Source organism: Betta splendens, chromosome 24 (assembly GCF_900634795.4).
Source record: "Betta splendens chromosome 24, fBetSpl5.4, whole genome shotgun sequence".
NCBI classification, from domain to species: Eukaryota; Metazoa; Chordata; class Actinopteri; order Anabantiformes; family Osphronemidae; genus Betta; species Betta splendens.
In genome coordinates this window covers 12912027-12927657 of record NC_040901.2, presented here as the reverse complement: position 1 = coordinate 12927657, position 15631 = coordinate 12912027, and the positions used below count along the sequence as shown (strand labels likewise).

The 15631-nt window shown below is 49.0% G+C and overlaps 2 protein-coding genes across 5 annotated transcripts; one reads left to right on the top strand and one right to left on the bottom strand.

Moving 5' to 3' along the window:
* Positions 1–1220: 1220 nt before the first annotated feature.
* On the bottom strand, positions 1221–9738 carry rfx6 (regulatory factor X, 6). 3 transcript variants are annotated; one of them, XM_029141532.3, is made up of 20 exons: positions 9606–9738; positions 6543–6702; positions 6151–6274; positions 6011–6072; positions 5848–5925; positions 5635–5662; positions 5434–5541; positions 5283–5360; positions 5090–5203; positions 4972–5021; positions 4741–4900; positions 4352–4496; positions 4167–4276; positions 3951–4068; positions 3536–3658; positions 3270–3467; positions 2938–3199; positions 2546–2859; positions 2273–2473; positions 1221–2186 (listed from the first exon to the last, which is right to left on the bottom strand). In XM_029141532.3, exons 3-20 carry the CDS (start codon positions 6256–6258, stop codon positions 2041–2043), a joined length of 2403 nt encoding a protein of 800 aa, XP_028997365.1. In that variant the 5' UTR covers positions 6259–6274; positions 6543–6702; positions 9606–9738; the 3' UTR covers positions 1221–2040. The 3 variants fall into 3 exon arrangements, with proteins under 3 accessions (XP_028997365.1, XP_055362476.1, XP_028997366.1); XM_055506501.1 differs by lacking the exon at positions 9606–9738 and adding an exon at positions 7763–8396 and having other exon boundaries at positions 6151–6190; XM_029141533.3 differs by lacking the exon at positions 9606–9738 and adding an exon at positions 7763–8394.
* On the top strand, positions 9088–15514 carry tdrd15 (tudor domain containing 15). Of its 2 annotated transcripts, none has more exons than XM_029141529.3 (5): positions 9088–9572; positions 9782–9838; positions 10019–14806; positions 14941–15053; positions 15140–15514. In XM_029141529.3, coding segments are annotated over exons 1-5 (4974 nt in total). In that variant the 5' UTR covers positions 9088–9570; the 3' UTR covers positions 15154–15514. The 2 variants fall into 2 exon arrangements, with proteins under 2 accessions (XP_028997362.1, XP_028997364.1); XM_029141531.3 differs by having other exon boundaries at positions 9088–9691.
* The last annotated feature ends 117 nt before the right edge of the window (positions 15515–15631 follow it).

Below are 15631 nucleotides of genomic sequence, written 5' to 3'. Positions count from 1 at the left end.
ACCTTTGTCTACCTGTGGCCTCTTTGTCTCGTGAGTCTGAGTCTGGCGCCCTCTGACGGCCGTTCTCAGTACTGCAGGTTCCTTTTAGCTATTCTCCCACTAGACACTAATTCAATATTAACGTATAAAACGTATTAGTTTAGAAGGAATATGAGCCACATTTCAAACACTGAGCTCATAATATATATTATTAAATATCCAGTATTTAGTTATTTAAATGTTCTGCTAATAAATGTAATTTATATACCAGTTGGAACTACAACAGTAGCTTCTACTTGTAAATGCAAGTTTAATGCATTCACTGATGTACATGATGCCATTTTTATTTTTTTATCTTTGTTTAATTTGGAAAAAAAAGTTTTACATTTTTTAAATATAGAAAGGTAAATGAGCACATCATGCATTAAATAAATAAAGCTGTGATTTAGGTTTCTTAGGGCGATGCAGGTCAACGAAGGTGAGTTCGGACTACAGTGTTTTACTGTTAAATAGAAAACACAAACCGTTTCTAATTATCTTAAACTCATTGTATCATTGTTTAACAACTGTATAAGAAGGATTTTAAAATTAAACTCCTGTTTAAGCGTGTTAAACTGACTCGTCTGCTTTTTCAGTCTCTTTTTGTGTCTTAATGGGAACTTCCCCCAGTTAAAGGTGCTCAACCCTTTGTCGTTTATCAGACTAACATGGATTAAGGTACTTTTTTCTCACACACGGTGCCTCGATTGGCTCCAACGCAAAGTTCTGGTTAAACATTGGCCCAAAGTTTGCCTTCGGCCGTCTGTTGTTTTTACACTGAAGCTCCAGCAATTGTTGCCGGCGTTATTGACTTAGTAATTAAAGTATTTTAACGTGGGCATTCTGTAATCATTACATACGCCACCATCTGTCCCTGCGCGCGGCACGAGCACCTCAAATGGATTTTTCCCCTGAGCAGACAACGTATAAAGACCAATAAAGGCGGAGGAGGGAGCAGGTCCACGTCACCACCATTCACCTGAAACCAGCGCAGACACGTCCAGCTGGACCAGTATCACACCAGTTCCCTGCTAATATTACACACATACTGCGCTTCTTTGGTAAATGTCATCCAAGATGTTTAATTGATGCTCTTACAGATAATTTGTTCAGGTCCAATGAACGTGACAGGATTTAACACATACAGCAACATAAGAGGAAATGATGCTTTATTTTATTAAATAAATTAGTTAAATGATTAGTCAGATAAAAAGAACTCGATTCCTTTTATTCATGGACCAGTGAACTGACACGATATTGACTGGATATATGACGTTATGACAAAAATAGGTGGAGACATTTAACAGGCGTCTGATTCTGCTAATGTTAAACAGGAGACTGTTCCTGTGTTGATCAGACTCCATCCAGACTCCAGCTCTCTGGCGCTTCTCGCTACATGTTGCTAAACTGGTTTATCTCCGTCATATCTCGCCCTATTGTGCTGCAAAGAAAACCGAACGAAGCCGCGTCCAGGTCCGATGCCACGCATTAATTGCGTTTCCGCCCGTTATCGGGGAGTTGGGCCATTAAAGGCTCGTGTGTTGACCGGTGTGACACGGGCAGATAAGGCTCTGTGCAGCTACACCAGCAGGCACGTATTTGGCCCAACTCACTTACATTCTGCCTTTGATTTGGATCTAGATACTTAATACTGACTCCACATCTGGAGCATCTGCAGTTTCACCAAAGGAACAAAAACATTCCTTGTCTCCATGTTGGCAAAATAAGATTTAAAATAAATATTAATAAATTAGTATCAGAGCAACTGTTTTACTATTTGTTAAATACTTTTTTCTAAATTCCACATTTCCTCGTAGATAAATTCCTTCGACCTGTGTTTGTGTCTGAACTGCAGCTTTCGAGTCCAGGAACGATAATGGAGCGGATTCAGGGTCCTGCGGCTTCACACCTTTTCCTCCAGCTCGTTCCATCCACTGTCCTGCTTTCAACCCAAACAGTCCGACGGAACCAGAATGCGCGTCGTTCTGCAGCAAACTGGGCCCCACACACACATGCAGGCGATCACTGTACTCCCCCGGCGCCCATGAAGACGGTGTTGATGGGAGGCAGCGACGACACCAGCTCCTGCACCGACGGCGGCCGCACCCCCAGCAGCGCGTCCGACCCGGCGAACGGAGGAGCGGCTCCGAACATGCAGGGAGCGGATCCTGGGGAGCAACACAGAGCGCTGAGGTTCCATCGGGAAGTGCATGTGTGCGGTGGAGCCGGTCCAGTCGCTCCGCGCGGTACTCACCGGCGCCGGCGTCGCCCTCCGTGAAGTAGGCCCCGGACGGTTTCCTCCCCGGGTCGTCCAGGATGTTGAGCGGGTCGTGGACCTCGGAGTAGGAGGAGGTGAAGGGGCGCAGGCTGCCCACGCTGCTGATGACGGACACGTGCTGGTCGACCAGCGACGTCATCCGCTGGCCGTCCAGGAAGTCGCCGTTTCCGTAGTAACCTGGAAGAGAAGGAGGGATGGGATGAACTGATGTCTCCCTGTGTGTCCTTGTTGCTGTGGTCTGAGCCTTACTGGAGCTCCCTGAGTACGTCTGTCCCTGACACCCACCGGCCCCCACAAACCCAAACCCCTCTGCTGAGTCCAGAATCTGAGCCTCCAGCCCCGGTTCGGTGTGAAGCGGGTCTGAAGAGGAGCTGTAGTTGGATGTGGGTCGCACGGCGGAAGCGTACGGCATCGAGGGGCAGCTGCTGGACGAGTGGTGGGCTGCAGGAGGGTGACTGTACAGCACCTCTTTATTCAGGTGCTGCTCGTTGAAGGACGGGTACCGGGAGAGGTGGTAGGTCTGGCACTGGAGCGGCGCCAGACACTGGCTCTGGGACGGAGGCCTGAAATACAGAACCAGAACCGGTTAATGTCTTCCACCAGACGATGCGTGCATTGGACATCACTAACAGGCACCTGACCTGAGCGCAGGCTGGTAGTTCAGGCTGGAGTAGCTGGAGCTCTGAGGTAAGCAGTGGTACAGGGTCTCCACGTAGGAGGAGCAGGGGCCGGGCTGAGTCAGCGCACTGACAGAGGACAGGCAGGAGGAGGAGGCGGCGGGCATCAGGGGCCGTCCGGCCATGGGGCCCTGATTGATGACGGAGCCTCTGTGGGCCAGCGTGGCCGGAGAGATGGGCGGCGTCATGAGGGGGCCGCTGACCTGAGAGAAGTCCCCCGCACCGCCTGAGGGCATCATGGGAGATTCAGGTCTGCGCTGACTTCAGGGTAACGTGATGGGTTTATGGGACTTTACCTGAAACCGTGAAGCCCGAGGCATCGGCGCTCTCCAGGCTGTGCTGCTGGTTGGACAGAGTCATGTAGGCGTGTTCCGCCCCGGACTCGTTCTTCACCGCCTGCTCGCCCGCGGAGGCGGAGGCGCCGGCGCCGGCCCGGCCACGGCTGGCGAGGAAGCAGGAGCTCGGCGACGCCGTGAACGCGGCTTTGCTGGCGTCTGGAAGCGAGAGCGGAGCCTCGGTCACTGCGTTCAGGCTGCACGTCAGCAGCTTCAGCACCCACTACCTGCGTCCGCCATGTATTTGTCCAGCAGGTTCTGCAGCTCCTGCTCCTTGTCGTTGTTAAACTGAGTCTCCAGAGCCAGAAGGATGTATTCGTCCAGCAGCATCCGGATCAGGTGGAAGGAGCCTGAACGCAGGGAAACAGGCTTTGACCTTTAGGACGGAGCTGCTCTCTGTTTGACCTGCAGCGTCGCTGGTTTACACAAGGACCAAATGCTCCGTGTTTACTCACATACGCGTGGACCGTGTGCATGTGTTTGAGCAGCGAGCACGCGACCCACAGATAAGGCTGTTTGATGAAGCCAGGCCATTAGATTTATGGTGCTATCAGAACAAGCTGCTCTGGGACCGGCTCACGCAGCGACGCACCAAAGGCACAAACACACTTAGTGTAGAAGAGCAGCTGAAGCTTCTCCTACCAAAGCTGGAGGCGTTGTTCAGCGTGAGGTTGTGCATCACTCTGGCGCCGAAGAAGCTCCACCGGAGCAGGAAGTCCTGGGCCCGTTTCCTCAGAGAGCGTCCGCTCTGCTTCCCAGGCTGAGAGGAGAGAGAGGCTCAGCACGGTCGCACACGCACACAATGCCATGTATGCACACGCACACACACACACACACACACACACACACTGCTGCTACCTTGATGACTTTATGCTCCACCACAGAGTCCAACCACTCGATGAAGGACTCCACTGTGGCGTTTTTCCTGAGCAGCTCCTTCAGCTCCCGAAACACTGTGATGGAGTCATCTGAGGAGAGAGCGGAGCAGAGAAGGAGCTTTAAAATGACTGCAGGTGTTTATGAACGGGCAGCAGTCGTCTTACACTCAGAGTAAACGTCCGCGTCCTGGTCTCCGCTTGTGTTTACGCTGAGCAGAGGCTGAGAGCTGATGCTGCTGAGGTCCACGTTATCGATGTCCAGCACCATGTTGGTCACAACCGCCTGGTCGAAGAGCGCCGGGCGGGCGATCTGCAGAAGAAAAAGAAGAGGACGGACGCAATCGTCCACAAGAAGAAGAGTAGAGGATGAACGCAGTGACCCACGGCAGACAAGAAGAAGAGGACGGATGCAGTCGTCCACAAGAGACAAGAAGAAGAGGACGGACGCAGTCGTCCACAGGAGACAAGAAGAAGAGGACGGACGCAGTCGTCCACAGGAGACAAGAAAAAAAGTAGAGGAGGCAGTCGAGGACGGACGCAGTCGCCCACCGTACCTGCGCCAGGTGCAGGAACGACGTTTGTCTCTTGAGGGAGGACACAAAGCGGCGCGCGATGGGCAGCTTGCTGGCTGCAAGGCATGCTGGGAGGTTCTCCAGGGAGGAGGCCAACCAGTGCTCCCAGTGTTTGGCAAAGTTGCGAATGTCTGCCAACAAACTGGAGGAGCAACAGGTTACATGAAGCCAAGTCAGTTACACTGAACGTTATTTTAACAACGAGCGACAGACCTTTCAGGCATCTCTTGCATTGTAGCAGGAATCAGAACATCGGTGAGAACCTGAGAGAACAAGCGTTAGAACACAACAAGAAACCAGCCCAGGAAGACAAACGCGGACTCTCGGCCACCTTATAGAGCACAGAGTCACAGACGCAGAAGATGTCCACTATGACGGGGACCTCCAGCAGCGACAGCAGGTGGTCGGGCATTCCCTGCCAGAAGTGGAGCAGGAAGTTCTGGATCTGAAAGCAGGTGATGGAGACGCATCAGCTGGAGCTGAGGTCCAGAAAACCGCTCCGTTCTCATGAAACGCTCCGTCACCTCCTGGAAGTTGACGTTGATGGCGTTGTCCAGGATGCACTGGCAGTGAGTCTTATACATCATGATGAGCGTGTCCACCTGCGACGGGAGATCAGTCAGCAAACGATCGACACGAAGGTTCAGGATGAACGTCAAGGCTAAAGCTAACGACCTTCTCCCTGCAGACGTCCCCCTGCAGCAGCAGGTGCTGAGCACTCGGGAAGTCTGGGAGCAAAGTTCCAGTTTTAGAGCTGAGAGAGTATTTCCTGGTGAAGCCTCCCTGAAAAGAACAAAAACCAGTGAGTCTTTGCGTTTCGTTTGTTTAGCTGAGGTCGACGCCGCCGTTGGAGTCGGAGTCAAATATTCCTTTCACCTCGTTCTTCAGTTTGCTTCCGGAGAACCTGAAACGAAATCAACAGACCTGATTTTAGGGCACGGAGGAGAGGGTGCTGCAGAAGCTCGTGAACAGCTGAGGAACAGCTGAGGAACAGCTGGTGAACAGCTGAGGAGCAGCTGAGGAACAGCTGGTGAACAGCTGAGGAACAGCTGGGGAACAGCTGGGGAACAGCTGGGGAACAGCGCTCACCTGGTCAGGCCTTTCCCAGAGTAAACTGAGTGATAGTAGGCGCTGCTCTCTTTGATGCCGATTCCGTAGTAGTGATACCTGTGGAACATAAAGCAGCAGCGTCGTTCTCTGAGCTCCTCTCAAATGTGACCTGGTTTCAAACAGGACCAATCACAGCGTTTACTTGGAGTGTCCTCTGGTTCCCAGTCGCCGCGTTGTTAAGAGCGGGAACTTCTGCCGAATGGTCTGAAAGCAGGAAAGGCAGAGTTCAGCACGCGTCGCGCCGCTGCAGGAGGAACGTCCTCGTGCACGTGGAGACGTCACCTTCCCAAAGGTGGCGGCGCAGGCCGGCTCCAGCCTCTCCCTGCGGCAGAAGTCCAGGTAGTGGGCGTAGAGGATGCAGCGCGGCAGACACACACCCTCACACACCATGTAGTTCTCCTCCAGCCTTCAGAGACACAGCGGGACATCAGCACAGCCCTGCTCCACACTGGAGCTAGAGCCGGTGGTGTCACTGGGCCGACACCCTGGAGGCTTGAGTGTACGGATCCAGACAGGCCCGACGGCACCACACACACACGCACGCACACATGCACACGCACGCACACACACGCGCACACGCATGCACACGCACGCACGCACACACGCATGCACGCACACACACGCATGCACGCACACACACGCATGCACACACACCACAGGCCACGCCCCCTCACCACTGCAGCGTGAGCTGCGTCTGCTTCTTCTTGTCCCGGATGATCTGGCTGATGCTCTTCCTGGAGGAGGACACGCTGTGTTTGATCGGCAGCTCCGGGTTAAAGTCCACCAGGTCCCGCTCCTCGTCGGAGGACGGCGTCTCGTTACTGTCCTCTGCTTCTGTGAGGACACACACATCCTGCCGTTATCAGGAGGAGACACTTTCTAAACAGATATTTATGACTCGCATGCTTCAACTTATGCTTTTCTTTTTTACACCAGACATTTCTACTTTAAAGTCTTTGTTTTCTCCGTTGGAAGGCTGTTGAAAACATACTTGTTTTTGTGTTTCTGTGACCTTGAGGAAGTGATTTTTGCTTTTATAACTCACTTCCCTTAAATTGCTACTGGTGTGCCTGCAGGCCTAACAATGAACCGTGGGAGAAAAGTTCAAAAGAATTAAATAAAGCACCATTATTTTGTGGAGAGTGCCAGAACAGCAATTCAATGACATGGAGTGTACCTCAATTTTGGTTTATATTGTGCTGAGTGAGAATGTTTTAATTGCTTTTTGGTCTCAAAGAGTTTACATTTTTCTGCAGAATGTGTCTGTGCGCAACAAAGGAGGCTCCACATAACCTCACCATGCCGGCGATCAAAAGGAAATGAGTTGGTAGCTCACGACAGAGAGCGCGATGGTCTAGTTAACGAGACGACATTCAAGACTGGCTTCATCAGAATCCTATCATTAAGAAATAAGAGAAATTATGAAGGGTTGGGATTTTTAGATATGAATGTTTTTATATTTACCGTGTGAACAGGTTAAATGTTAAATATGTGATATTAAACAATGGGTTTCTATGTAATAAAATATGCAGCAAACATCTCTTTTCTCAATAACTTCATCGACATGAGTTTAGGTCATTTCATTATGTAAAGCAGCTGAATAAGAGCTGTGAATAAAACATGGCGCATATTTTTGTGTCGGATAAAATAATCTTTTCAGGACGTCAATAAAAGACTGAATTAAATATGAACTGGCTAAAGCGCGGTTGTGGTGCTCTGTTATTGTAGCACCACCCTGAGGCCGAACTGAAACACAGGAGATTTTAAAAGCTTCCATGGAAAAATCCAGATTGAAATATGTCAATATTTCATAGATAATAATAATAATAAAATACAGCTAACGACATAACAAGGATCATACAACCACGTTCACTGGGAGCAGCTGCTCCAGTACCTGATTTCACCCCACAATCGTCCTCCTGCTGAAACTGTGTCTGTCCATTAAAGTCCGTGAGCATGTCCTCTGGTGAGCTGCACAGAGTCTTGGCTAAAGAGTGAATGAGGAACAGGCCGTTTCTGCTGCTGCGTTTCATCGGCATGATGACAAAACGTTAACGCGGTTAAACGTCCCGAAGAGTCAACAAGCGCCGGCGGCAGAGCATCTGTCCTCACAGCCTCTGGCCCAGATCTGCACGCCAGCAAAGGGTTAAATCCCCAGCTCCGGCCCAGCGAGAGACAAAAGGCCGTCCAGCATCCAGGTGCCTAAAGTAGAAGACGCTGGTGTCCTGCTGAGAGCGTCACCTCTCACTAATAAAGGTGCCCTGGGAAGAAGGCAGCGCTAATGAAGCTGTGGATTTGTTCTTCATATTGACAGAGGACGGGGGCCAATCCATCAATGATTAACAGAGGAGCCCTCGTCCATCTGTCCGTCCGTCCATCCGTCTCCCACACTCAGCTGGGCCTGCGTTTAAACACCCTGTGTGTGTCACTGTACTCGTCTCTTTAGAGCCTCTCTATAACTACTGAACCTCCTCCAAGCAATGCTTCACTGGTTACGTCTCAAAAAGCTCAAACTTCCAGCACCTCCATGTTCTTGACCTTTTTCTATACATCTGCTTTAAGTCAATGTACATTTATAGTATTGTGACTCTCAGAGCTTCGATCCATCACACCCTGCACTGATCACATGTAAGATGCTGTTTCTGCATCTTCTTCCCAATCACATTTTTTATTAATATGGACAAATTAAGCAGCAAAATCGCATAAAGCTTTAATAGTTTAAATTATTATTTAAATGTAACACGTGCAAAAAGGGTCACATGTCAAACAAGCATCTGTAATGGATCAGTCGGTTGTACAGATGTTCTGCAGCTTCGCCTCGTTCAACACTAACTGAAATCGACACATTGCTGACACGGTCCGAACAACGACATCTGCTGGTTGTGAGTGAGAACTGCATGAGAGCAGACTGACCATCAAACCCTCGCGGTGGTTGCCCACGTGGTTGTTCAGGATCATAGTCCAGGTTTTATTCTCAAATAAAAGTTATTTAATCACAGGTGTATAATTGTGTTTCTCTGTGGATAATAATAATAATAATAATAATATATCAATTATATATGGCAAATATGTTGATAGCCAGATGTCATAAACACCGTATATTGTGCGTCTGCAACGTTTTTTACTACATCGAGGAGTCCTGTTTATCATTTTATTAAATCTAGATTTCTATTTTAAAATCGTTTCCACAGAATGAGCATTCACTGCCCCTCCAGCTTTGGAGAAGAGCCGTTCACACGGCACTGAAGTCTGACTGATAAAGATATTTATCATATATTTGTATTTTATTTACATTTTTATTTATATATTCTTCAAGAACAACAACTTCCGCTTCAGCAGATCGACGCTGTGCCGAGCGGCACTACTAGCTGCAGAACAGCAGCTGTTCGACAGTGACGGTCGATCACAGAGTAGGAGGACGTGACCGAACCGACAGGAGCGCAGTTACCGGAGCGTGACCCGGTTCTGGGGTTCGCTTCTTCTGCGACAGCCAAGTCGGGCTAATGGGAATGTTAGCTAATAGCGTTAGCCCAGTGGGGGACTTCTATTTGAATCATTACTATAGTATTTGGCCTAGTAGTAAGATTTAAGCTAACTGAGCTAACTTCAGTCTAATAGCGCAACAATTCCAGCTAATTCTAGTTAAGCGTTAACGCTCTGTGCAGAACCTGATAAGACAGAACCAGAACCCTTCACCACTTAATGTGCGTATAAATTCTGGGTCCTTTATGACAAACCTTGTGGAGAATATGAGTAGAGAAGTCAAGATGCTAACACCGCTAGCTAGGTGCCGTTAGCTCTGACCGCCGTGTAACAGCTGACGGTTTGTACTGGAGGGAAACCGGAGCGTTATTTGCCACGTGATCAGCGGGAGGAACCCTAACACGTGTCCGCTGCGCCTCCTTTCCCTCAGGTCGGTTTGGGGCGCGATGGCTGGTGCGGCCGTGAGGTCAGGGCTGGGCTCAGATCAGTAAGTAAAACAACGGGATGCTGAGGCTCATTACGAACTGTGAACTTTGTGAACTGATGAAGATATGTTGTGTAGAAGTAACTCTAACTTTGCTCCACAAAAACGTCTCCTAATGTTGTACATTGGAAATTGATTCATGCATTTTAAAGGTTAATTAAACAAGGCACTTGAATTTTGTAGGTCTCACATTTCCAGTGCATCTCTGTCGGGTGCCCTTGGGTCAGTGGACCTCAGGTTAACCCACCTGGACTGGAACCCAGAGGCAGCCCTCATACACTTCCAGGGAAAGTACCTCACCACTGGTGAACATGCCTATGTGGCCTTACAGGAGGAAATACAGAATGAGCCAAAGACAGAAGCCGAAGTGGGCTTTGGGCAGTTATGCCTTGTAGAGGATTTAAGTTCAGGCCGTTGGTACCGAGGAAGAGTTCAGAACAAGCACGGGGACTTGTTGGACGTTTACCTCATAGATTATGGTTATGTCCTGAGTGTTGGCGTCGCTAACCTCTCTTCCTGTTCAAGCAACGTCTTCGACCTGCCTCCAAAAATAGTTTGTGGCTTTCTTGCAAATGTGATCCTGTTTCAGGGCAGTTCTCAATCTGTAGTGGAGGATTTTTTCTCAAGCTTCATTGGAAAGAATGTAAGCGGTTGCATTCAAGCCTTTCTACACGATGAAGAAATCCTCTTACTGGAAGCGCCAGACATTAACAGTGAACTCGTTAAACATGGCTTTGGGAGGTACATGGACTTCGACACCTTCCTCCTCTTGTTTAAGATCCTCATAGAGATCCCACTTGAGCAGCGCATAGAGCCGGTGCAGGCGGGCTATGGGGACATCCTGTCATTCTGTGGGCCTAGGCTGTGCTGTGGCACGCGTGTTAAAGTGCGTGTTACTGCTGCCGTCAGTCCTGAACTGTTCTACTGTCAGATGGCCGGAGCGGAAGCGGAGCTCTGGGAAATGTCGAAGAAGCTGGCTCAATTACACACTCAGAGGACAGAAGAGGATAAATTGGGTCCACTCTGCTCCGTTAAAGCCAAAGATGGGAGATGGTGCAGAGGCTGTGTGCAGGGTCTACCGGTCAACTCCCATATCAGAGTTCTGTTCATTGATTACGGCTTCTCTGAATTCGTCAAACTTGAGCATGTCCACCTGTTGCCGCCTGATTTCTATTCACCCGTCGAGGTGTTTCGATGCTCCCTGTCCCCCGTCAATGGTCAGGATGAGACTGCCAAAACTCAGCAGCTGTGTTTCCTGAAGGCAGGTTTGCTGGGAGGAGTGCTGGATGTGGAGATCAGTAGTTTTGATGAAGAACAGCACTTGTACTCCATCACAGTATTTAGCACTGAATATAATAATTTAAAAGAATCTGAGCCCATTCAGATTCACCCCAAGGTAAAGGCTGAGCCCGTTGCTGAGACAGAAGAATTATCATTTCCGGGTGGAAATGTCTATGAGATGTATATGACACTGATGGGTGAAGCACTGGATAAAACCCTGGAAGCAGAAGAGGTGCAGGTGGGCTCTGCCTTTGTGGGTTTTGTTGAATATGCCCTGGATCCAAGTAAGTTCTGGATCAGAACACAAAAACACAATGATGAGTTTGAAGAAATGACGAGGAAACTAGCTGATCACTTCTATCAGGTGAAGATGGATGACGACATACTGATGAATCCTGAGCCTGGGACCCGGTGCTGTGCTATGTATGAGAAGGACCTGCATTTCTACAGGGCCATTGTAACAGACATTCTCGATCAAGGAGCCAGAGTTTTATTTATGGATTATGGCAACACTGAGCGGGTGCCACAGATGTTGATCAAGAGGATGCCAGAGGTCTTCGCCAGCCATGCAGCGTTTGCCTTCTGTTGTACTCTTTCCAATGTTTTTCCTATGGATGAATGCTGGACCAGTGCCACCAGTGAGCTTTTCAGACGAGCTGTGTCAAACAAATCCCTGCTGGTCCGCGTTGTGGACAAGTGGAAAACCAGATGTGTTGTTGACCTCTATGAAATGGGAAGTGACGACAACTGTTTAAGTATCGCTGAACTCCTTGTGTCTTCCAAACCATCGGAATTCTGGAGCCCTCCCATTAAGTCTGTGGTGCAGAGTAACAAACGCACCTCTGACATAAATGCGACATCAGCCATCAGTAGGAATAAAGAGCATCGGGAGAAGAATAAGCCTCAGAGACTCAGCTTCAAACCTTTATGCATCAAGCCTGGATTTGAGCTGACTGTTTATTGCTCATGCATCAATTCAGTGTCAGATTTCTGGTGCCAACCTCTCGATAAGCGTTCAGCATTGGAGCAAATGATGAAAGACCTTCAGCAGTATTACTCAGCACACACAGTGCCCTACCAGTCAGGAGAACCATGCTGTGTCATCAAGTTCCCTGGAGACGGAAGATGGTATAGAGGCCTGATTACAGAGAAGGAGAGAGGACGCGTCGGCGTGTTGCTGATAGACTACGGCTTCACCACCCACATCAAGGAGCACGGGCTTCAGGCAATGATGCCCCAGTATGTAGACTTGGAAGTCCAAGCTTTCAGGTGCAGCCTTAACGGCCGAATCGACGCCACGGATCCAAAGGACTGTGGGAGTTCCACAGTGAACAAATTACTAAAAGATTTTGTCTTCAACAGCCCACATGGTCTAAAATGTCAAGTCTTTCTGCAGTTGAATGTGAAAAACAGAGGACTGTGCAACATTGTTGACCTGTGCAACATCCAAACCCAGCAGACCTTAACAAGGGCTCTCGTGAAGAGTGGCCTGGCCAAAGAAACAACCATCTCAGTTACGGCCAACACCTGTCCTGAGTCCTTTATCTACTGCTCATATGGTCTACGTCCTGGAACAGAGGAAGACGTCTATGTCACTCATGTCAGCAGTCAGTGGGAGGTCTACTGCCACCTTGAGAGAAACTCTGAAATCATCAAAGAGCTGGAAAAGAAAATCCCAGAGCAAAGTGAACAAGTGAAGCAAAGCAGTAGAAGCGCTGTAGGGAGCAAACTGTGCCTGGCAAAGTATTTAGACGGCAAATGGTACCGAGGCCTGGCTCAGCCTGTCAGCCAGTCCCCTCGGCACCTCAGCGTGTTCTTCGTGGATTATGGAGGCTTCAGCATCTCGGAGAAAACCTGCGTGACGTTCCTTCCCGCAGCCTCGGATTTCCTGTGCACACCCATGCAGGCGATGAGATGCAGCCTCGCTAAAGTATCAAAGAAAGAGCTTTATGCAGACGCGAAGGAGTGGCTCGTTAAAGCGGTCCTCGACAAGCAGGTGAGAGCCATCATAGTTGGAAAGAGTGAAGATGGTTCATTTGATGTGGAGCTGTTTGATGGAGACATTAACATCAACAAGAAGGTGAACGAGCTCATCCTCAGACTGTCACCTAAACCCAAGACAGTCATGACCTTTAAAGCAAGCAGCACAAATTTAAATCAGGAAATCAGTCCAGCCAGAGAAAGGAGAGACAACACAAATCAGAACCTTGACAGGACAGAGCTCAGTGTCTCCACACAACCTCTGAGAACCTGTGACGTAAAGGACAGCGGCCCGAGTGTAGAAAACCCTGAGCAGCACTCGCACGCGGTCCCACCGCGCTGTCCTTTACCCGTCAGGAAACTCAACGCAGGCTTCAGGGCCAAATGCTTCACCTCCCACATCGAGTCTATCAGCAGCTTCTTCCTCCAGCTGTCTGAGGATGAAGCTGCCATCCTGAAAATGGTTCAAGACCTCAACTCTGATGTCTTCAAAGATGGCTTAAAAGCAGCCACGTCGCTGGGAATTAACGACCTTGTTCTGGCTGAGTTTCAGGAGGATGGTGCTCTGTATCGTTCTGTTGTGAAGAGCTATGAGGGGAGTTCTTGCCTAATGGTTGACTTCATCGACTATGGAAACTCTGAAACCGTGGACAAGGCCAAGGTCTACCCTCTACCCGAGGATTATCGTTCTCAGCCAAGACTCAGTATACCGTGCTCCCTGTTGGACACAGACGCTTATGAAAAAGCTGCTGCTTTCAGTGCTGCAGTAACAGAGAAGCCGCTTATGGTGGAATTTGTTCGTCCATTTGGAAGTCAGTGGAAAGTCAAGATTGAAATTCTGGATGCAGCCGGTGAAATGCAAGAGGAGCAACCTGTAGGTGGGACAGGGAACTACCAGGGGGGAGAAGTGTGTCGACATGCTGTAGAAACACAAAGCTTCAGACTGGAAGCACCACCTGTCGCACTGAAAGTTAAAGGCAGGGTGAGAACCAGGTTACGAAGAAAATCTAAGGCGAGACGCAAGGGTTCCACCACAAACGCTAGGAAGGCTCCTACAGTAAGAGGAGACTGCACTGAGGCATTCGTACCTATGACAACTGATGCTCAGGACTCCGAGAACGGCACAGTTCTGTCGGTCCAGAGCACTGGCAAAGAAAAATCACATGTTGGCTTTGCTACTGCAGTGACGACTCCCTTTAAGTTCTGTGTTGTCCTTGAAGATTTGCTCGTCATGAAAAAGCTGAATGAACCTCCTGGGCCGATGTGTCCTCTTCCTGAAGCCCACCTCATCCCTGGAACCTGCTGCCTCTTCAAATCAGACTCTGAGAACGAGTGGTGCAGGGCTGAGATCGTAAGTGCTGACGCCTGTTTGGTTCTGAACTTAGTGGATCACGGCGTCTGTAAACTGATGCCGTCTGAAAACGCATCGGTGCTGAGGAGGCTTCCAGAGGAGCTAGTCGACCTCCCAAAGGTGACGTACCCCTGCAGTCTAAGAGGGGTGGAACCCGTTGGAGGGGACGGAAGGTGGAGCAACGAGGCAGCGTTGTTCTTCCAACAGCGTTTGTACCAGAAGAACCTGCACATATTCTTCAGAGAGTTGATGCCAAACTCGCATTGGAAGGTGGACATCATGGCAGACGGCGTCCATGTGGCCAAAGACCTGGTGGATGCTGGACATGCCAGTTATTTAGACGTCATCCTGGAATTGAGGTATATGCTGATCTTTATGGAAACTTTGATAAAACATTTGTTTTGTTAGAATCAAAGCTTCGATAATGTGCACAGTGAAGGGAAAACGATCGAGTGGCTTTGAATTATTTACACACAATCTTGCCTCATTTCAGGTTCCAGGAGCAAAGGGCTCTTCCCCAGCACGTGGACAAAGGGTCTGCAGACGATGACGCTGATCTGTCCGCTCAGGTTACGGAGGAACTGCAAAGCGCCCTGTCCACAACTTGTAAGAGAACGAGTAGTGAACCGTGTTTGCAGCATGAAAAGGCTAAACTGGAACAGTGGTGGTTTAGTTGGTTGTTTCTGTCACAGGTCTCCTGATGTGAACACGGTCCGGTTGCATCTGCTTGATGAGCAACACATCAGTGAAAGGAAAACTGTTCATCTGGGCTGAACGTCACTAGGACCATGAATCATTACGTCAGTGTATTTATGGCCAAAGTAATGTTTAGTTTCACCTAAATTGTACATAATGTCCATGTTAAATATTTAACATTAATATATTTAGGTTCCATCTTTTGGGGTTCTTTTAATGAAAGTAAATAGTCCATTTGATATTTGGTTGAAGTAAACACAAGACTATTAACTGATGAGTTGAATGAGTTCTGTAGTGGCAAAGTGTTTGGTTAAAGTTATGTAACAACCTGAGTTTGATAATGGACATAAACAGTTGTGTGCTCCTTACAATTAGTGTCTTGTCTTTACTGGGTTTTAAGTTAAGTTTGAACTACAGCTGATTCTTCACCAGATGGCGTAATGAAGTCAGGAATATCGTCATGCTGGAGTCTGACAGAGGGAACAGTG

Excerpts from the sequence above, each read along its gene's own strand:
- rfx6 (XM_029141533.3), bottom strand. The coding sequence starts at position 7,907 with ATGCCGATGAAACGCAGCAGCAGAAACGGCCTGTTCCTCATTCACTCT. Across the intron at positions 5,542-5,634 it reads GAAGCAAACTGAAGAACGAG|GGAGGCTTCACCAGGAAATA; the intron begins GTGAAAGGAATA and ends TGTTCTTTTCAG. Across the intron at positions 3,659-3,950 it reads GAACAACGCCTCCAGCTTTG|GCTCCTTCCACCTGATCCGG; the intron begins GTAGGAGAAGCT and ends CCCTGCGTTCAG.
- tdrd15 (XM_029141529.3), top strand. Across the intron at positions 9,839-10,018 it reads TCAGGGCTGGGCTCAGATCA|GTCTCACATTTCCAGTGCAT; the intron begins GTAAGTAAAACA and ends TGAATTTTGTAG. Across the intron at positions 14,807-14,940 it reads GACGTCATCCTGGAATTGAG|GTTCCAGGAGCAAAGGGCTC; the intron begins GTATATGCTGAT and ends GCCTCATTTCAG.